The sequence below is a fragment of the Hippocampus bargibanti genome, linkage group LG11 (assembly GCF_051943395.1).
Source record: "Hippocampus bargibanti isolate YZ-2025 linkage group LG11, ASM5194339v1, whole genome shotgun sequence".
NCBI lineage: Eukaryota > Metazoa > Chordata > Actinopteri > Syngnathiformes > Syngnathidae > Hippocampus > Hippocampus bargibanti.
This window is the reverse complement of record NC_142744.1, coordinates 23,326,901-23,344,111: the sequence shown is the minus strand read 5'-3', so window position 1 is coordinate 23,344,111 and position 17,211 is coordinate 23,326,901. Positions and strand designations below refer to the sequence as shown.

The 17,211-nt window shown below is 42.7% G+C and overlaps 1 protein-coding gene across 13 annotated transcripts in view; it reads right to left on the bottom strand.

Moving 5' to 3' along the window:
* The window catches only part of LOC148891965 (3',5'-cyclic-AMP phosphodiesterase 4C-like), an 84,729-nt gene extending 74,807 nt beyond the window's left edge, over window positions 1–9,922 (bottom strand). For 8 of the 13 annotated variants that reach the window (XM_089007887.1, XM_089007888.1, XM_089007893.1 and 5 more), the window contains exon 1: window positions 9,045–9,922. In XM_089007887.1, coding sequence (XP_088864013.1) covers window positions 9,045–9,118 — 74 coding nt within the window. In that variant the 5' untranslated portion in view covers window positions 9,119–9,922. The remainder of the gene's footprint in view (window positions 1–9,044) is intronic. The other 5 variants (XR_016116409.1, XR_016116408.1, XM_089007883.1 and 2 more) reach the window with 3 other exon arrangements.
* Between the last annotated feature and the right edge of the window lie 7,289 nt (window positions 9,923–17,211).

Genomic DNA, 17,211 nt, shown 5'->3' with positions numbered 1-17,211 from the left:
ACTACAGCGAACATAATCAGAGACACAGGTCGGAAAGTGCTTGGTGTATCGAGTGGAAGAAAGGTAGATAAGGAGACTTGGTGGTGGAATGGGGAGGTGCAGGAGTGAAATCACGTGTGTGTGCGTGTGTGTGTGTGTGTGTGTGTGTGTGTGTGTGCGTGCGTGTGTGTGTGTGTGTGTGTGTGTGTGTGTGCGTGCGTGTGTGTGTGTGTGTGTGTGTGTGTGTGTCTCTCACTGAAAAACATTTCTAAATATTTGACTTTTATGACTCTCTTAGTTTTTTTTTTGTTCTTTTGTCCAAAGGATGAAATGAATGTTAGCCCCTCTCAGTAGCCCTGTGTGAATGGGTAACTGGCATGGATCTTCTCTTCATGTTCTCGCTGGCTCCTCACCCTTTTCTGCCTTTGGATGTGTATCCTCGCTCTCCTGCTATTGTTTTGTTTCACTTTGTGCGTACTCCGCTCCCCTCTGGGCTATTGCAACTTTTCATAAGAAGACAAACAAAAACAAGTCTTTCCTCTTCCCTCCACCAACTTTGGTCACTCACAGCTCATGTCTTGTGTGTGTGTGTGTGTGTGTGTGTGTGTGTGTGTGTGTGTGTGTGTGTGTGTGTGTGTGTGTGTGTGTGTGTGTGTGCGTGTGTGTGCGCGCGTGGGTGTGTAACCTCTCTTTACCAAACATAGTCAAAAACGTATTCAAAGGGAGATCCCCGTCCTACTAAGATCCCCCGAGTTAAAAGGGCTCAAACATTTGGTGAAGGCAGAACCCACATCAGCAAACACCCTTCCCCCTTTCTTAACTCTTGCGATATACACACACTTACTGTGTCACATGCCCACACGTATTTGTTCACTGATACGCACCCAGTCCACCTACAGGCAAATACACACACACACACACACGCGTACACACACACATAACACACACACATACACACATACACACACACACATACACACACACACACGCACACACGCACACACGTACACACACACACACACACACATGCGTAAAGAATTGTCTTTTTAAGTAAATCGGGCCACCAGAGAAATATTTGCTCTTGTACAGAGTGAAATGAGTAAGATGTTAAGGAATGGATCATCTGCCTCAGTCATATACTTGTAAACATTACACGGCAACAAAATTGAATGACCCTGAGGTAATACAAACTGGAACTTGACCAACATTTGAGAGAAAAAAAATACTGTAAAGGTTCAGGACTCCCAGTCAGGTCAGATCAAATTTATTTCTATAGCTCTTAACTCTGTAACCTTATAACATGATAAAGTGCCCATTGTAAAAAGCTGTCTCTGAAATGGTTAATCACAGAAACAAAAGGCTTCACATGCCCACAGTTGACAAATATGAACCACAACAGTCGTGTTTCTGTTTGTGACCAATAGGTTGCGGTGTAGGGCTCCTCGTGTAACTGCACACCAGTAAGTCAAATGGGATTATTGCTTTAAAAGGACTCCCAGCCTGAACACTCAAATTGTGGTCATTGTTTGTTCTGTCATGTTTACTGTTGTCATTGGTTGCTGTTTCTGTTCCTGTCATTGTATTTTATTTATTTATTTATTTATTGCTCAAGTCATGGTTTTTGTTTGTTACTTTGGACTCTGTTCTTATGGATTTGTTTGTTTTGGATTTAGTTCTCTTTGTTTTTCTACTTTCCTCTTCCTTTCATAACTTTGCTGCTGTAAAATGTAAATGTCTTCACTACGGGACGAATAAAGGTACAGACAATTCAATACAATTTGCCAAGTTCACCCTGCCTTCTTTTTGGGGTCCTCCATCACCACCATGAAAACATCCCCTGATCTTGACACCGAGCAGGGCAAGGAAAAACCAACATCAAAATCAAATAACACCATCTCTTTCCCTTGATTCCAATCAACCTAAAGGACAACCGACATCACTTTTTTGTTTCCTAACTGACATCAGAAAAACGTTTTATAGCATCTAAAATACCCAAACACACACAGGCTGATAGTTTTAGTCAAATGAAAAACACCAATAAAAATGACTTCAAGTGTCCAAAATCTGCCTAAAATTGAGCCGCGAATTTGGCATTTTCAGAAAGTCCCGCCCCCAGTTCGTGACGTCATCCCAAAACGTTTCGCCTTGCTCGAGAAGCAAAACAATGGCTGCAGATTCGGAGAAGATGTTTTCTTATTACACATCCAGTTATGAATATGATTCAAATAGTTTTGAAGATGTTTGCAATCGATTAAAGAAGGTCTTCAGGGTCATTTTGAGTGATCAAGACTGAGGTGTAGTGTCACAGAAAATGCATAAGATGGCGGCAGAGCTCCGTTGGAAATAGTTTTATTCTTCACCTTGGAATTTTTGTCAATGAATATCAAAGAGTTGTCTCGCTGTAACATACAACGATTCACCATTGCGTTATTTATGTGTATTCCTTCTAATTTCGCCATCAACACGGATCAACATGAAGTTTTCAGACCAAACAAAGTATTGCAAAATGCCTTGAGGTGATGAAAGGTATGTCCTTTCTCGGTGAGGGGCGTTCCTTCAGTGACGTAGGGTGAGGACTCGTCACCAACTCAAAAACAAGACTTCCGGAATGTTCAGCGTATATATATATATATGCGGTGGAATCTTTGTAAAATACGCTCAGTAGAAGTCATTTGAAGCCATTTTACAAATTATGGACACAACTTGTCCGGAGACGTCGGTTGTCCTTTAAAACAACTTGAGTTGCCGCAATTTCCAGTCACACAATTTAGTTCCCGGACACCCCTCGCTTTTAAAATGTGCAAGATGTAAATTTCTCCACTGTGAGACTAATAAAGGATAATCAAATATAATCACATTAGAGGGAGTTTGATTAGCATATTTTCCGGTGTATAAGAGCAGGGACCTATCATAGCAGAGGGATATATATATAGGGCCAGAGCTACCAGCAACATTTTTGTTTGTTGACGAAGCTTCTTGGATGAGAGGCGAAACGTCCGACAGCTTCAAAGAAGTACAGATGACGGCTGAAGAAACCTTTTCATCGATGGACAACTCCTGTAAGAGTGAGATCTTACACAGATGTGTGTCATCATGATGCAATAGCCCCCCACCTGCTCGTACCAGAGTGGGGATTAGATACTCATTGGATCTTGTAGTTGCATGGATTCTGGGCTTTGAGGCCGTCATGCCTTGCAGTTCTGAACGTTGCAAACAAGTGAAGCTTTTCACTTTCGACTGACAATTGCCAATGACTTAAAATCTCAAAGAATTGTTTGTCTACAAGTACGTTGTGGGTCCTTGGCAGCCAGTCTGAGGTGTACGCTCGCTCGCTCGCTCTTGACTCCAGCTCACTTCTGACCCTCATGAATGAAGTTGGCATAAAAAAAGTGAGTGTTTCCAGTGGCAACAATTCAAAGATCTGTCAGTACATACAGCGCCATGTGAATGGCCTTTAAAAAAAAAATGCTCAATTGTAAGATTCAGAATTTAATCACGTTGGGTGTTAGAGAGCAGAAAAAGCAATATTACAGCAAAGATTCAAACAAGAAAATTAAAAATAATCAATAATATCATACAGATTTCAAAGATATTCTATTTCAGAATGAAGATTCAAACTGGAAGCGCGTCAACCTTATAGTACAGAGATGGTGGGTTCAATCTTCCCTGTGTGGAATTTGTATGTCCTTCTCTGGCCTGTGTGGCTTTTCTACGGGTCCCATATTCCAAAATCATGCACAGCAGGCTGATTGAACTATCTAAATTGACCGTAGATGTGAGTGTCAGAGCTGATGGTTGTTTGTCTCTGTGCCCTGCGATTGACTGGCAACAGGTTCAGGGTGTCCCCCGCCTACTGCCCAAAGACGCCTGGGATAGGCACCGCCCACGACCCTTGTGAGAATGAAGCGGTTCGGACACAGAATGAATGATTGTAAGATGAATGATTCAATCTGGATGGTGGGGGTGGGGGGCAGCAAGAGAGGCCATGGTTGCTGTGTCAGGCATAATATGGTCCAAACTAACAATCTGACACTTGTGTGAGAGTGAGATTTTTAAAAAAATGAACAAAAAATAAGTTTGTGCAGAACTGGAGCTTCCCAACCGAATCGAAAATGACAAAGGTAGCAGCTATTGTATGAACAAGATATCCCGCCCTGCAGGACAGGTGGAAGTAGCTGCTGAATGTGTGTCGATGTTGGGGCTGTCACGGACTGCCGCTCCCCTCAAGAGATCGATGAAGCTCTCCAGGCGATCGGGGAAATCAGTCATGCTGAAACTATAGAGTACAGCAGTGACGCACAGTAGTCACACAAGCCATATTGACAAAAAATGTCCGTTTGGGTGCCAGTGGACCTTTGACATTGACACTGTTGTCCTTTAGTTGTGTGGCCTCGTTTGACACGCTTGTTTTGTTCCTCATACTTTGCATCTCAGATAACATCTGACCCATGGCTCTCTTTTTCCAATTCACACATTTATTGTACTTCCACTTTTACCACGATTAGCATTCACCGCAGCAATTAACCCCCCGCCGTCCGCTTTGACCTTCCAAAATCATTTATCAATGCTGAAAAAAGCACTTCCGCATTCACCTTTTTGAATTATCTCACTTCTGCAGTCACTTAACTGATGCGTGTCAATGACGGAGTGGACTCTCATCATACATGTGGCGCATGCCACTCACTGTCCTTTTATGAGAAGGACTCGGAGCTCTCATTGAACCAGAGCAAGAATGGCTCCACACTATTTTTTGGGGGGTGAGCGAGAGAGAGAGAGAGAGAGAGAGAGAGAGAGAGAGAGAGAGAGAGAGAGAGAGAGAGAGAGAGAGAGAGAGAGAGAGAGAGAGAGAGAGAGAGAGAGAGAGAGAGAGAGAGAGAGAGAGAGAGAGACAGAGAGAGAGAGAGAGATGAATCGTTTGTGTGTGTGTGCGCGTGTGAATGTGTGTGTGTGAGTGTGTGTGCGTGTGCGTGTGAATGTGTGTGAGTGTGTGTGCATGTGCGTGTGGGCGTGTGATGTGTGTGTGTGTGTGTGTGTTTAAGAGAGAGAGAGAGAGAGAGAGAGAGAGAGAGAGAGAGAGAGAGAGAGAGAGAGAGAGAGAGAGAGAGAGAGAGAGAGAGAGAGAAAGAGAGAGAGAGAGTCTGAATCGTGTCCTGGTACTCTTGGAACATTTTAGAATAGAGGAAACTGTGTTGTGATGCGAGGCACAATGAACCTCATTGCAATGGACATAAACAATTTCCACTACAAATTTAGGGACTCCAGTTAAACCATAGGCCATAGACAATTGGTTTTATAAAATCACCTGAGGAGAAAAAGTTGTGTATCTGTTTCCTGAAAGTGGGCCAACATTCTGGCTGTGACTGGTCGGCTGATCTTAATGAATGTGCATAAAGCAGACCTGCACAAGGTCGGAACAGGTTACACAACCACCGGCCAAAGGAAAACAACTGAAGCTGTTCTCGAAAAGTGAAAGGCGGACAAAAGGACAGTACATAGCTGCATTACAAGAAGATCAAGTGACGATAATAATGTGTGACTCTTTTATGTAAAATGCTGGAATTCTTGGAAATCTTTCTTTGGCTGCATGGGCGCACCCAAAAGACTGAAAGTAGAATTGGCAGAATCAAACTAAATTAGAGCTCTCTGACATCCAGCCATCGACAGACGTCAAGTCAATCACCCGGTGAAGGGAGATGAAGCTTTAAAAGACAACCGACGCCGCCGGACAAGTTGCGTCTATCATTTGTAAAATCACTTCCACTGAGCACATTTTCCGCACATTCCACCGCATATAGCTATATTTGACCTTTTAAGACCCGCGCTGAATATTCATGAAGTCTTGTTTTTGATTTGATGACCATGCCCGAAGTGACGTCACATTTGGTACGCCCCTGACTGAGAAAGCGACACACAATGCATTTTGGGTACTTTGTTTCATCTGAAAACACAGTGTTGATCACGAAATTAGAAGGAAAACGACATAAATATCGCGATGGTGAATCATTGTGTCTTGCAGCCAATTGCGCTAACACGAATAAGAGAAGCGGTAAGTTTACACAAATTTCCAGCAGACAAATCAGCCCAGTTCCAACGGACCAGAGCAGTAGAACACCAGCGGAGGCGAACGAGGAAGCTAACCAGAGTTAGCGATTCGGCGTTTGGATCATTTCGTCACACTGCACGCTAACTGTGAGCTCCCCTGGTGAAAGAGAACAATCGTCATATTAGTGGAGCAAACAGATCGGACAAACATCCACTTTCCACCGTGTCATTTTTTTACTCTGTAACGCTGTCGGAGCTTTCTCTCTCGTCTCAACATCTGATGTTCGTGTGTGCGTAAAACCCACCCCTCTGACTTCTACCACAAATTTTAACCAATCACGGGTGGCTTTACGCTCTGATAAGCGGCTTTATATACTGCACAAAACGCAGCTTGTGTGCCATCTGGTGCATTTTCTGGGCGCTACATCGGAGTCCAGATCTTCACCGTTTTCATCACTTGCAGACGGCTCAAATTAATACGGGAGGACTTATTTAATTGCAAATTTTTATGCTTTCCTCTTCAGAACTATTTTAATCATATAGCTCTACACGAACGACTGCACCTCAACGCACCCAGCTGTCAAATTCATCAAGTTCGCAGACGACACGACGGTCATCGGTCTCATCAAAGACGGCGACGAGTCTGCGTACCGACAACAAGTGGAGCAGCTGGAGCTCTGGTGCAGCCGTCACAACCTGGAGCTGAACACGCTCAAGACAGTTGAGATGATCGTGGGCTTCAGGAAACATCCATCACCTCAGCTACCCCTCACACTATCCAACCGCCTTGTGTCAACCGTTGAGACCTTCAAGTTCCTGGGAATCACAGTCTCCCAGGACATGAAGTGGGAGGTCAACACCAACTCTATCCTGAAAAAGGCCCAACAGAGAATGTACTTCCTGAGGCTGCTAAAGAAGCATGGCCTGCCACAGGAGGTGCTGCAACATTTCTACACGGCTGTCATCGAATCCATCCTGTGTTCTTCCATCAGCGTTTGGTTCGGGGCCGCCACAAAAATGGACAAAATCCGACTTCAACGGACAGTTAGGACGGCGGAAAAAATCATTGGCACCGCCCTACGCACTCTCGAGGACTTGCACACTGCAAAAATCCAAACTAGGGCGCGGAAAATCCTACTGGACCCTCCGCACCCTGCCCACCACCTTTTCCAGCTACTCCCCTCAGGCAGGCGCTACCCTTCCATGCGCACCAAATCCAGCAGACATTTAAACAGCTTCTTCCCCCATGCCATTAACTCTTTGAACAGTAGCCCAAATTGAACTGTATAGTGCCGCTTTGCAATTTTTTTATGATGATGCTAGTGCAGCGTGTTCGACCGGAAACAAATTCCTTGTGTGTTCTACATACTTGGCAATAAAGATGATTCTGATTCTGATTCTGATATTCATAACTGGATGAGTACAAGAAAGCATCTTCTCCGAATCCGAAGCCATTGTTTTGAGCAATTTTTGAGCAAGGAGAGATGTCTTGGCGTGACGTCACGAACAAGGGGGCGGGACTTTCTGAATCTCCCCAGTTTCGAGCTGATTTGTGGCAGTTTTTGGACACTTTAAGTAAGTCATTTTTATTGGTGTTTTGCATTTGACTAAATAATATCAGGTATATTGGGTATTTTAGATGCTATAAAACGTTTTTCTGATGTCAGTTAGGAAACTAAAAAATGGTGTCGGTTGTCCTTTAAGTTCCGAACCATCAGCCAGTAAAGCTGAATGATGTTTTGCGAAAGAGGCCAAAATTGCTCCCCGTCCCATCCCATTTCTTGAGCAGGTCACGGAAACGTCTTTCCGCTGTGCGTGCACCCATCTGCTCTCTCCTTCAAGTTCTCATTTTACTCATTACAATGCAACAGTTTAGAAACTAATTACACATTGTTTTTTTTCACAAATGTTGTCTAATCTTTGATTTATTACCATAAGCACTAAAGAACCATCAAACTAGAGAGACTTGAGTTCATTCTAAGGGAGGACTTTTTCAATCAAATCATTATTTCTTGGCATGAATATACTGAATAATATTCTGCAAATCCAATGAAGGATATTTTTTTTGTTGCCATCAGTTTATCTACATGCTCAAATCTTCTCACTTCACAGATTGTGGCTTACAATCTGTTGTTTTATCTTCTCATATGATTCAGAAGCTGCAGGAGATTTTATGACACTGAAGCACATGTCTTATGCCCAAAGTGCAGAAAACTTTGCTCCTCACTTGCAAAGGCGGCGGTCTCCAAACAGCTCTTTTACCGGTCATAAATCGGATGTTACCTGTGTGTGTATGTATATAATATATATATTTTTTAAATATAAAGAAATACGATGTTTTGAACATTATTAGTTTTACACTTAAAAAAATGTCCGAAACACAAACTGTTAAGTGACTGTAAAGTGTCCCTGAGAGCTTTGAAAGGCGCCTATAAATGAAATGTATTATTATTATTATTATTAATTATTATTATTATTATTAGATGAGGTTAGTCCTCTAATGAGATGCAAGCTGTCCTTGGCCATGCGATGATTATATTATATCTGCAATACATGTCAACTTCTTGGAGCGCATTCATGGAGCCCAAGGAAGAAAATTCACACACAGAGACTTTGATGCACGCAGCACATGCACTGAGCAACACCAACAATTTTCTCAACAGCCAACCGTTGGCAAATGTGTCATGAGCAAAACCAGCTTTGATGTTGGTGGAACGTCAAGCGGCTTTTTTATTTTATTTTGTTATGCTTAGAATATCTTGTTTTCTATCCTTTCACTCCCACCCCAACCTCATCCCTCTTCAATTGCTGCTGTGGACTGCAAATTTCCCCATTGCGGGACGAATAAAGGTATTCTGATTCTGATTCTGATTCAAGAATTTGAGAATCCAGATACCAAAATGTGAACATAATACTGAGATGTATTATATTACATATTATTATATTATAAAACAAATATATAAGGTTTCGCTAGTGTCACTGTATTGCAATGGCAAAACTGATGATCAAGAATCCATACATACCCAATGCACGAGTGCCTGCGGGTTGAAAAGTTGCCGTGTGTCTTCCGTTGGAAGCGAGAGTCTTTGTTCATCATGTTGTCCCAAAGTTGATTAGCACCCAGTTCAAACAGAAATCGTCAAATGCGAGGGAGAAACCAAGCCTGCATTGGGAGAAAGCATGCCATGTTGGAAGGAACTGATTTCACACAGGTGAACGTTAAGTCACGCCATGGGTGTCCCTCTCAGTATTTCCTCGGATTTCTGGAGTGGCTTGACTTCCATGTCCATGCAGAATCGGCAGTTCAAAGTACATCAAGGTGGTAATTCAATTTACTGTCCGGCTCCTGAGTGAAGTATTCCGTTGAAGTCCACTTGTTTACACAGAAAGGAAGTGGACACGTTGAGTACATGGATCAAAAAGCAATGATCGCTGTCTGCTCAAGACCTCACCTCGCAGAGCTTCAGCAACTCATCTCAGAAAAAGTTCCGGGGCCAAAGTATACCAAGCGTGGAAAGGAAGCTGTCACTAGCATGTATTGGAGCCGGCTGAACAAATTCATCGTTTCACACTATTCTTCAGCTTATGGCACATCTGATTTATGTCTGCTTGCTGTCCTAAGACTGCAAGACTAAGATTATCAACACTAACGCCATGAAATGCATTTCCTTAACAAAAGCTTGCGAAGCATTTATGTTTTTAAAATCGTCTCCAATAACCTTCATAACAAAGAGGTGCCTTTCACCATCCAGCCATGTCGAATCAGCCTTAGTGGAGGGGCGGGGCTGTGGGGGGGAAGAGCTGGAAAGAACATTGAACTCCCATCGGCTACTCCCTGGAGTGGACCGTCCCACGTCGCTCCGGTCATAGGGCCCACAACAGACGTCTGCTCCCTCTTCTATTCTCTCTTGAGAGTGGTGGGATTGTACTTGAGGCTTGTAACAACAAACAATCCATCCCCACCCCACCCCCCAGCCCCCAGAGTATGAGAGACAGAGAGAGATGGTGCAATGGGTGAGGAGGCGTGTGGTGCAGACCGATCGAGAGAGGCAGTGCGAAAAAGTCCCAAAAGAGAACAAATAGACAGACGGCAGAGAATTCAACCGGCAAGCATTGTTGAAAAAGTTGAGCAGTACTGCAAAATATGAAGTGTGTGTTCCAATAGGCTTTCACTCATTTGCGTGTGAGAAACCTGCCTCTAGGCCAGCGGCAATAACAGTGTGCTGGTCAATCAATACTTGGATATTACATCTCCGCGAACCTTTCTTTGTTTTGTTGTTGGTTCTGTGCTGTGCCCTCTAACATGATCACATGATAAGTCCTTCACTGTCGTGACTGTTGTTCCTGTCAGAGTTAATATCATACTCCCCTCTGATGCTGATTGAATAGCACAAGATCCCCTTCAGTAGAACTAATCCACAAACATACAAGCACAATACATGTTTTTGTAGTAAGTAAAGCATGAGATCAAGTGAGGGGGGCCAAGATCAACACACTTCAAACAAACTGAACTAAAATACACAAACTGATGAACATCGTGCCCTTTTGCAGGCAGACTAATCGGAAGTGAATCTGAAGTGTTGGATTGGAGTTGCTGTTGAAGTGACTTTTTCTGCAGCACCAACCAAAATTTCAATATCTGCACACTCAATAAAAATAACCAATGGCTCTTCTCTCGTGTCATATTTCACCACAGCAGTTAGCACATATTAAGGTTATTTTTGGAAACTGGCGATTATTTAGAACAGTGGTTCTTAACCTGGGTGTGATCGAACCCTTGGGGTTCGGTGAGTCGGTCTCAGGGATTCGGTGGATCCGCCGCCACAGAGGTTCATCCCTCAGTCGAGACTGCACTTAGTAGGCACAGTCATTGGAAGAAGGGTGAATGAGCAGATAAAAGTGGCGGGGTTCGGTGCCTCCGACAAGATTGAGAACCACTGATCTAGAACATCTATGTCAAAGTCAAGGCCACATCTAGCCTATGAAGTTTTCAGGGGTCCCTGCGATTACAATAATTTATTAAAAGAACTAATCCGCAGATTGCAGGAAGCACGCAGCCCGCAGATTTTTTCACACGTACCAATATTACATTTCGCACAATGGAACGGTGAAGCAAGATACTCATAAAAAATGGTAAAACAGAAGGTGGACACTGAGAATCGGGGGTTTCAAACAAGATGGGAGTTGGAGTACACGTTCATGGTGGTATCTCGAACACATGTGTCTTCTTTGTGGAGAAAGTGTGGCAGGATTGCAAGAGTACATAATCTGCGATGACATAATGAAACTGTTACGATCTGCTTGGCGACCAACGGGAGGCGCTGTCGCCCCCACTTGAACCTGCACTGGTGTTGGCTGTTCCAATCAGTGGCAGTTAAAAGGACTCCCGGCATAACCATTCCGTGTCGGGTCATTGTATGTGTTTGCTTCACCCTGTCAAGTTAGTTTCATCTTGGCAGATTTTTACCCATAGTTTTCTTTGCTACTTTGTACTTCTGATGACTTTGATGTTTCAGATTTTGTTCCTGCTGACTTTATTTTAATACAATTTGTCAATTACACCGAGGAGCAGTTCATTATCACCACTGGACATTTTCTGATGACAAAAGCAAAGGACAGCTATTCGATCACCATAAGAAGTGATATATTTGCCCATTTGCTCTTCGGTCATCATAGCAATTACTGCCATGTCAACCTGCAAAGATAAATTGTGAGAATAAATACTTGACATGTTTATTTAATTATCAATAACTTTTAATACATTTAACATATTCACATGAGTGATGGGACACTACAGTCATCATTATTTGTATTCAGTATTACACGAGAATAGTATATTAGGTAGCGGCAGCCCAATTACTAACTGTAATATCGATTTTAAATTGTGCTACTCCACCACCTTGCAAACCATGACAGAAACGAAACACAAACTAGAAAATGTACATAGGACAAGGGCTACGAAGGTTGAGCAATTAAAACCCTCACATCTCAACAGGCTCTGTTCAAAAAAAGCCAAATCACAAAACACGGTCTGATGGTTTGATTTTGGCACAAAAAACTCCTAAGTGATACAAGGCATTTAAGAGGGTTATTTCATCCAAAATTGTTTCCTGAAAGTTTGTGAATGTATGCCCAGGAAAAAAGAAACACTTTTTTTAACCTGAGCAGAAACACCGTTCTCAAGCAGGGGGAGCAATTGGCCATTACTCTTATAGAGTAACAAATATTTTATCCATATACCTTGGCTGTGGATGAGAGCAGTTGTCCATTTGCACCCCAGAGTAGTTTTTGGCTTTTCGTACAAAGCATGGCACAACTACAGGACATGAAAAATGTGAGGCGGTGGCTGCTGTGGAGTTTGCTTCTTTCCTCCTAGGTCCAATGGCCAAGCTGCGCATCTTGACTGCTCAAACATTGTGCATGTTTGGCAGCAAATACATGTGTGAACAATTACTTTCTTTCATGAAGTTGAATAAAACACGTAAATACAAACATTTTGCTGAACACCTTTATTCAATTTTGAGAATTTCCTCAACTTAGAGCATGACCACAAACATTGCTGAACTTGTAGAAAATATGAAACACCATCAAGTACTAGCCTCAGCCTCAAAGAAGTGAACATTACTGTGCAATATCATATTGAGTTTTTACTCAGTTCATGCTTAAAAATGAATTTTAATGTTTGTATTCACTGCACGTTACTTATCCTGGAAGAAATAGTTTTTTTTTAGTTATTATATTTTTGCACGGGCGGCCCGGTAGTCGAGTCGTTAGCACGCCGGATTCACAGTGCAGTGGTTGCTGGTTCGCGTCCTGCTCCGGCCTCCCTATGTGGAGTTTGCATGTTCTCCCCGGTCCGTGTGGGTTTTCTCCAGGTCCTCCGGCAGATTGAACACTCCATATTGTCCTTAGGTGTGAGTGGGAGAGTGACTGTTATTTGTCTCTGTGTGTCCTGCGATTGGCTGGCAACCAATTCAGGGTGTCCTTCGCCTCGTGCCCGAAGACAGCTAAGGACAGGCTCCAGCACCCCGCGACCCTAATGAGAAATAAGCGGTACAGAAAATGGATGGATGGATTCTTTACACTTTTTTATTGTATTTCAATACAATTCTGTTTAAAAATAGTCTACGTAAGTGAATGTAACAAAATTGTGATGCTGTTTTTTCTTTGAAGTAAATTTAGCCTACTTTGGCTAAAAGAGAAAATATGGGTTTGGCTTTAAGGATGCTGATAGAGAAGTACAGTGAAGGTCAGAGTGAACTGCATTGTGGCTTTGTCGATCTGGAAAAAGTGCATTGTAGGGTGCCCACGGAAGAACTGTGGTATTGCATGAAAAAGTCTGGTGTTACAGAGAAGTATGTCAGTATGTAAAACAGTTAGTTTTAAGGTGTGCTGTTGGTGTGATGGAGGAATTCAGGATGAAGGTGTGACTTCACTAGGGCTCAGCTCCTTCTTATTTGCTACTGTGATGGACAGGCTGACAAATGAAGTTCGACAGAAAACTCCATGGACGATGATGTTTGCAGATGACATTGAAGGTCAATCGCAGCAAGACAGAATCCATGTGTGTGATTGAGAAGGACCCAAAATGAGCTTATAGGGAGAGGAAATGAAAAAGGTGGAGGATTTTAAGTACTTGGGGTAAACTGGCCAGAGCAATGGAGAGTGTGGAAAGAAGTGAAGAAGTCTGTACAGACAGACTGGAACGGCTGGAGAAAAGTGTCAGGTGTGATGTGTGATAGAAAGGTTTCAACTAAGATGAAAGGAAAGGTGTATAAGCCATGATCAGCCATGATGTTTGGACTGGAGTCCCACTGAAGAAAAGACAGGAAGCAGAGCTGGAGGTCACAGAGAGGAACATGTTGAGGTTTTCCTTGGGAGTGATCAGGTTGTAATGAGTATATTCGAGGGACCTCATAATAGAGGTTTTGGAGAGAAAGTCAGAGAGGCTAGACTGGGATGTTTTGGACATGTTCGTTGGAGAGAGAGTGAATATAATGGGAGAAGGAGACTTTGGGAAGGAGGTTTACGGATGTTGTGAAAGAGGACATGAAGATAGCCGATGTGAGAAAAAGACAATGCACAAAACAGGCTCAGGTGAGTACACTGATTCGCTGTAGCAAACGCTGAAGAGAAAAGTCGAAAGGAAAGCAAGAAGATGGGCTATAGTTGGTGCCTTGAATGATACCGGATTTTTAAATTTCATGTTTATGTCATGAGGATGTTTTTTTTGTTGTTGAAAAAATGAAATGTCACCTTATTTATCTATTCTATATTGGAATATATTTGTTAAGTTTTCAATAGGCTCAATTATGTTAGCTAAATTATATGTGGCCTTTCAAAAAAAATCAATGAACATTAATGTGTTCAACCCTTGGCGCAAAACTTTTTATTTGGTCCGTCATCCATTTGACTTTGACACCACGGATCTAGCCAAAAAAAAACTTTAAAAGCCCAGTGTGACACGGTGTGTTTTGGGCAAATGCATCCAAATATAATCCATCTATCCATTTTTTACCGCTCCTCTGGAGTCGGGTCGCGATGGCTGTAGATTTAGTAAGGAAGCCCAGACTACCCTCTCCCCAGCCATTTCTTCTTCCAGCTCTTCCTGGCGGGTCCTCTTTTGTTCCCAGGCCAGTTGGGTGACATTGTCTCTCCTGCATGTTCTGGGTCATTCGTGGGGTCTCCTGCCAATGGGACATGCCCGGAACACCTCACAGTGAGGCGTACAGGAGGCATCCTAATACAATGTCCAAGCCACCTAATTTCGCTCCTCTCAATGTGGAAGAGTAGCATCTCGACTCAGAGTTTCTCCCAGATGACCGAGTTTCTTACCTCAGTGTTAAAGGCGAGCCCGGACACCCTGCGGATAAAATTCATTTCGGCCACTTGTACCGGGATGTTGTTCTTTCGGTCACGACACATTGGTCGTCACCATCGATGATGGTTCGGATTTAAATCGACCGGTAAATTAGATTAGATTTTATTATCCTTTATTCATCTCACAGTGAAGACATTCATCATCTCACAGCAGCAAAGTTATGAAAGGAAGAGGAAAGGAAAATAAGTAGAAAAACAAAATACCGGAGCTGCTGTAAGGGTAGGGATGGCGCCATCGTGAAATCAAGCTCACAAAAACAAAAAAAAAAAAAAAAAAAAATGAGACAAGACAGACCAATACAAAGTCGGCACGCTGCACCGATCCGCTTAATGATCTCTTGCCCTGCATCTGCCTTCATTCATGAAGAAGACGCCAAAATACTTAAAACACCTCCACTTGGGGAAAGATCTCCTCCCAACTCGGAGAAGCCACTCCACCCTTTTCCGACTGAGAACCAATGTTTCAGATTTGGCGGTGCTGATTTTCATCCCAACCACTTCACACTTGGCTTTGAAACACCAGTGAGAAATGGAGAACCCTGCTTGATGGAGCCAACAGTACCACATCATCTGCAAAAAGCAAATATGCCATACTGAGGTCAAAATACAGAATCCCTCAATGCTTCGACTGCGCCTAGAAATTCTGTCCACGAAGGTTACAGAATCGGCCACCAAAGACAGCCTTGGCATGGCTCAACCCTCACTGGAAATATTCTGTCAGCAATGCAAACCAAACTCTCACATCGGCAGTATAAGGAACAGCCCATATGGTTAGTTATGGTCAGGTTAGTATCCCTTACTCCCGAAGCACCCCCTACAGAATTCTCCGAGAGACACGGTCAAGCGCCTTCTCCCAGTCCACAAAGCAAAGCTGAATGATCTGCGGTCTCTGCCTTCTTAGTCCCCAAGACCCAGAGCCGAGTTCACTTATCAGCATCCAATAGTCATCAATCAGGCTATGTTTGCGCTGTGACAGTATGAGGTACTTTTCGCAAAGTCAAAGCCTATGATTCTTACAACCCCCCACGGTTTATTTATTTATTTATTTATTTATTTATTTGTTGTCTTGACAGATGGTGTCAATGGCCACTGAGAAACTTCTAAAATTCAAAAATAAAATCAATGTGTCTCCCTTGTGGCTTCCTGAATGAGCTTGAAACCATCAACATCGAGTTGAAGTAGTCTTTGTGCCTCCCTCCTACACTGAGCCTTTGTTTACATTAAGCAGTGACGTGCAGTGAGTTTCATGGCTGGTGAGGCACTGACATCATCACAGACAGATTTCCAAACATATAAACTCTACAGAGTAGCTTATTCACCAATTGATTGGCAACAGTTAACATGTCTTGTTTAAAATGCCATGTCAGCATTCTTTATATAAACTGCAGCATAGAAAAAAGAATAAAAACCGTTATTATCATGTTACCTTTACTTATAAATGAAGTCCATGTGCCACTCCTTCTGAAGAAAGGCATCGATAACTTCTTTGTACAAGCCTTCCTTATCTTTCTTCACTTTTAAAAGTCTCTATTTCTTTCAATTATTATTATTATTATTATTGTTATTATTATTTATATTTATGGAGGATATGTAATCCTCCATTCTGAAAATAAGGCCAAAAAACACGAAAAAATGACTGAATGGTTGCACTTAACTTGCTAACTGTTTACTGTAGCTTGCGTCACTAATTCTATTATTCTGCAGCCGAGGAGTCGCAAGAAGAATCTCAGGAATCACCAGCGTCCCCTGTCATGAGGCAGGAGAACTGAGAACTGTGTGCCTCACCTATGCACACAGTTTTGATAAAAAATACTGTAGTACAGTGTTTATAATGTAAAGTGACTCTACATTATATACACCAGCTAAACTGTACAAATTTAGTTCATATACTAAAAGCTTTTGAACACTTTAATAGCGATATGCAGAGGGACAGCAATGCAATCTCACTGCAGAGCAACCAGCACAGTGAGCATAGTTATTGCACACTCCATGGTGAGGCTGCTGCTTCACCGCTCGTCTCTACTTAGTATTTAAACAGTAAATGTGAAAATTCAGCGATTTTGAAAAAAAATCCCAAAAATATTTTTCATCCTAAAATCAAACTGGGGTCCTCAACATGACAATTGCACTTTAAAACGACTACCCCGAAGTGGAAGGATAGCGCCGCCGCTTGGCTCGACTCTGCAGTTCACGTCACAGTCATAGTAGCTGAAGTTGCATACTCAGGATTTTCTTCTGACTCAGGGTGGTATAATTTGTTGAGGAATTGCCTTCTTTTTACAGAGATGTTCCTGTTTGCCTTTCTCCTGC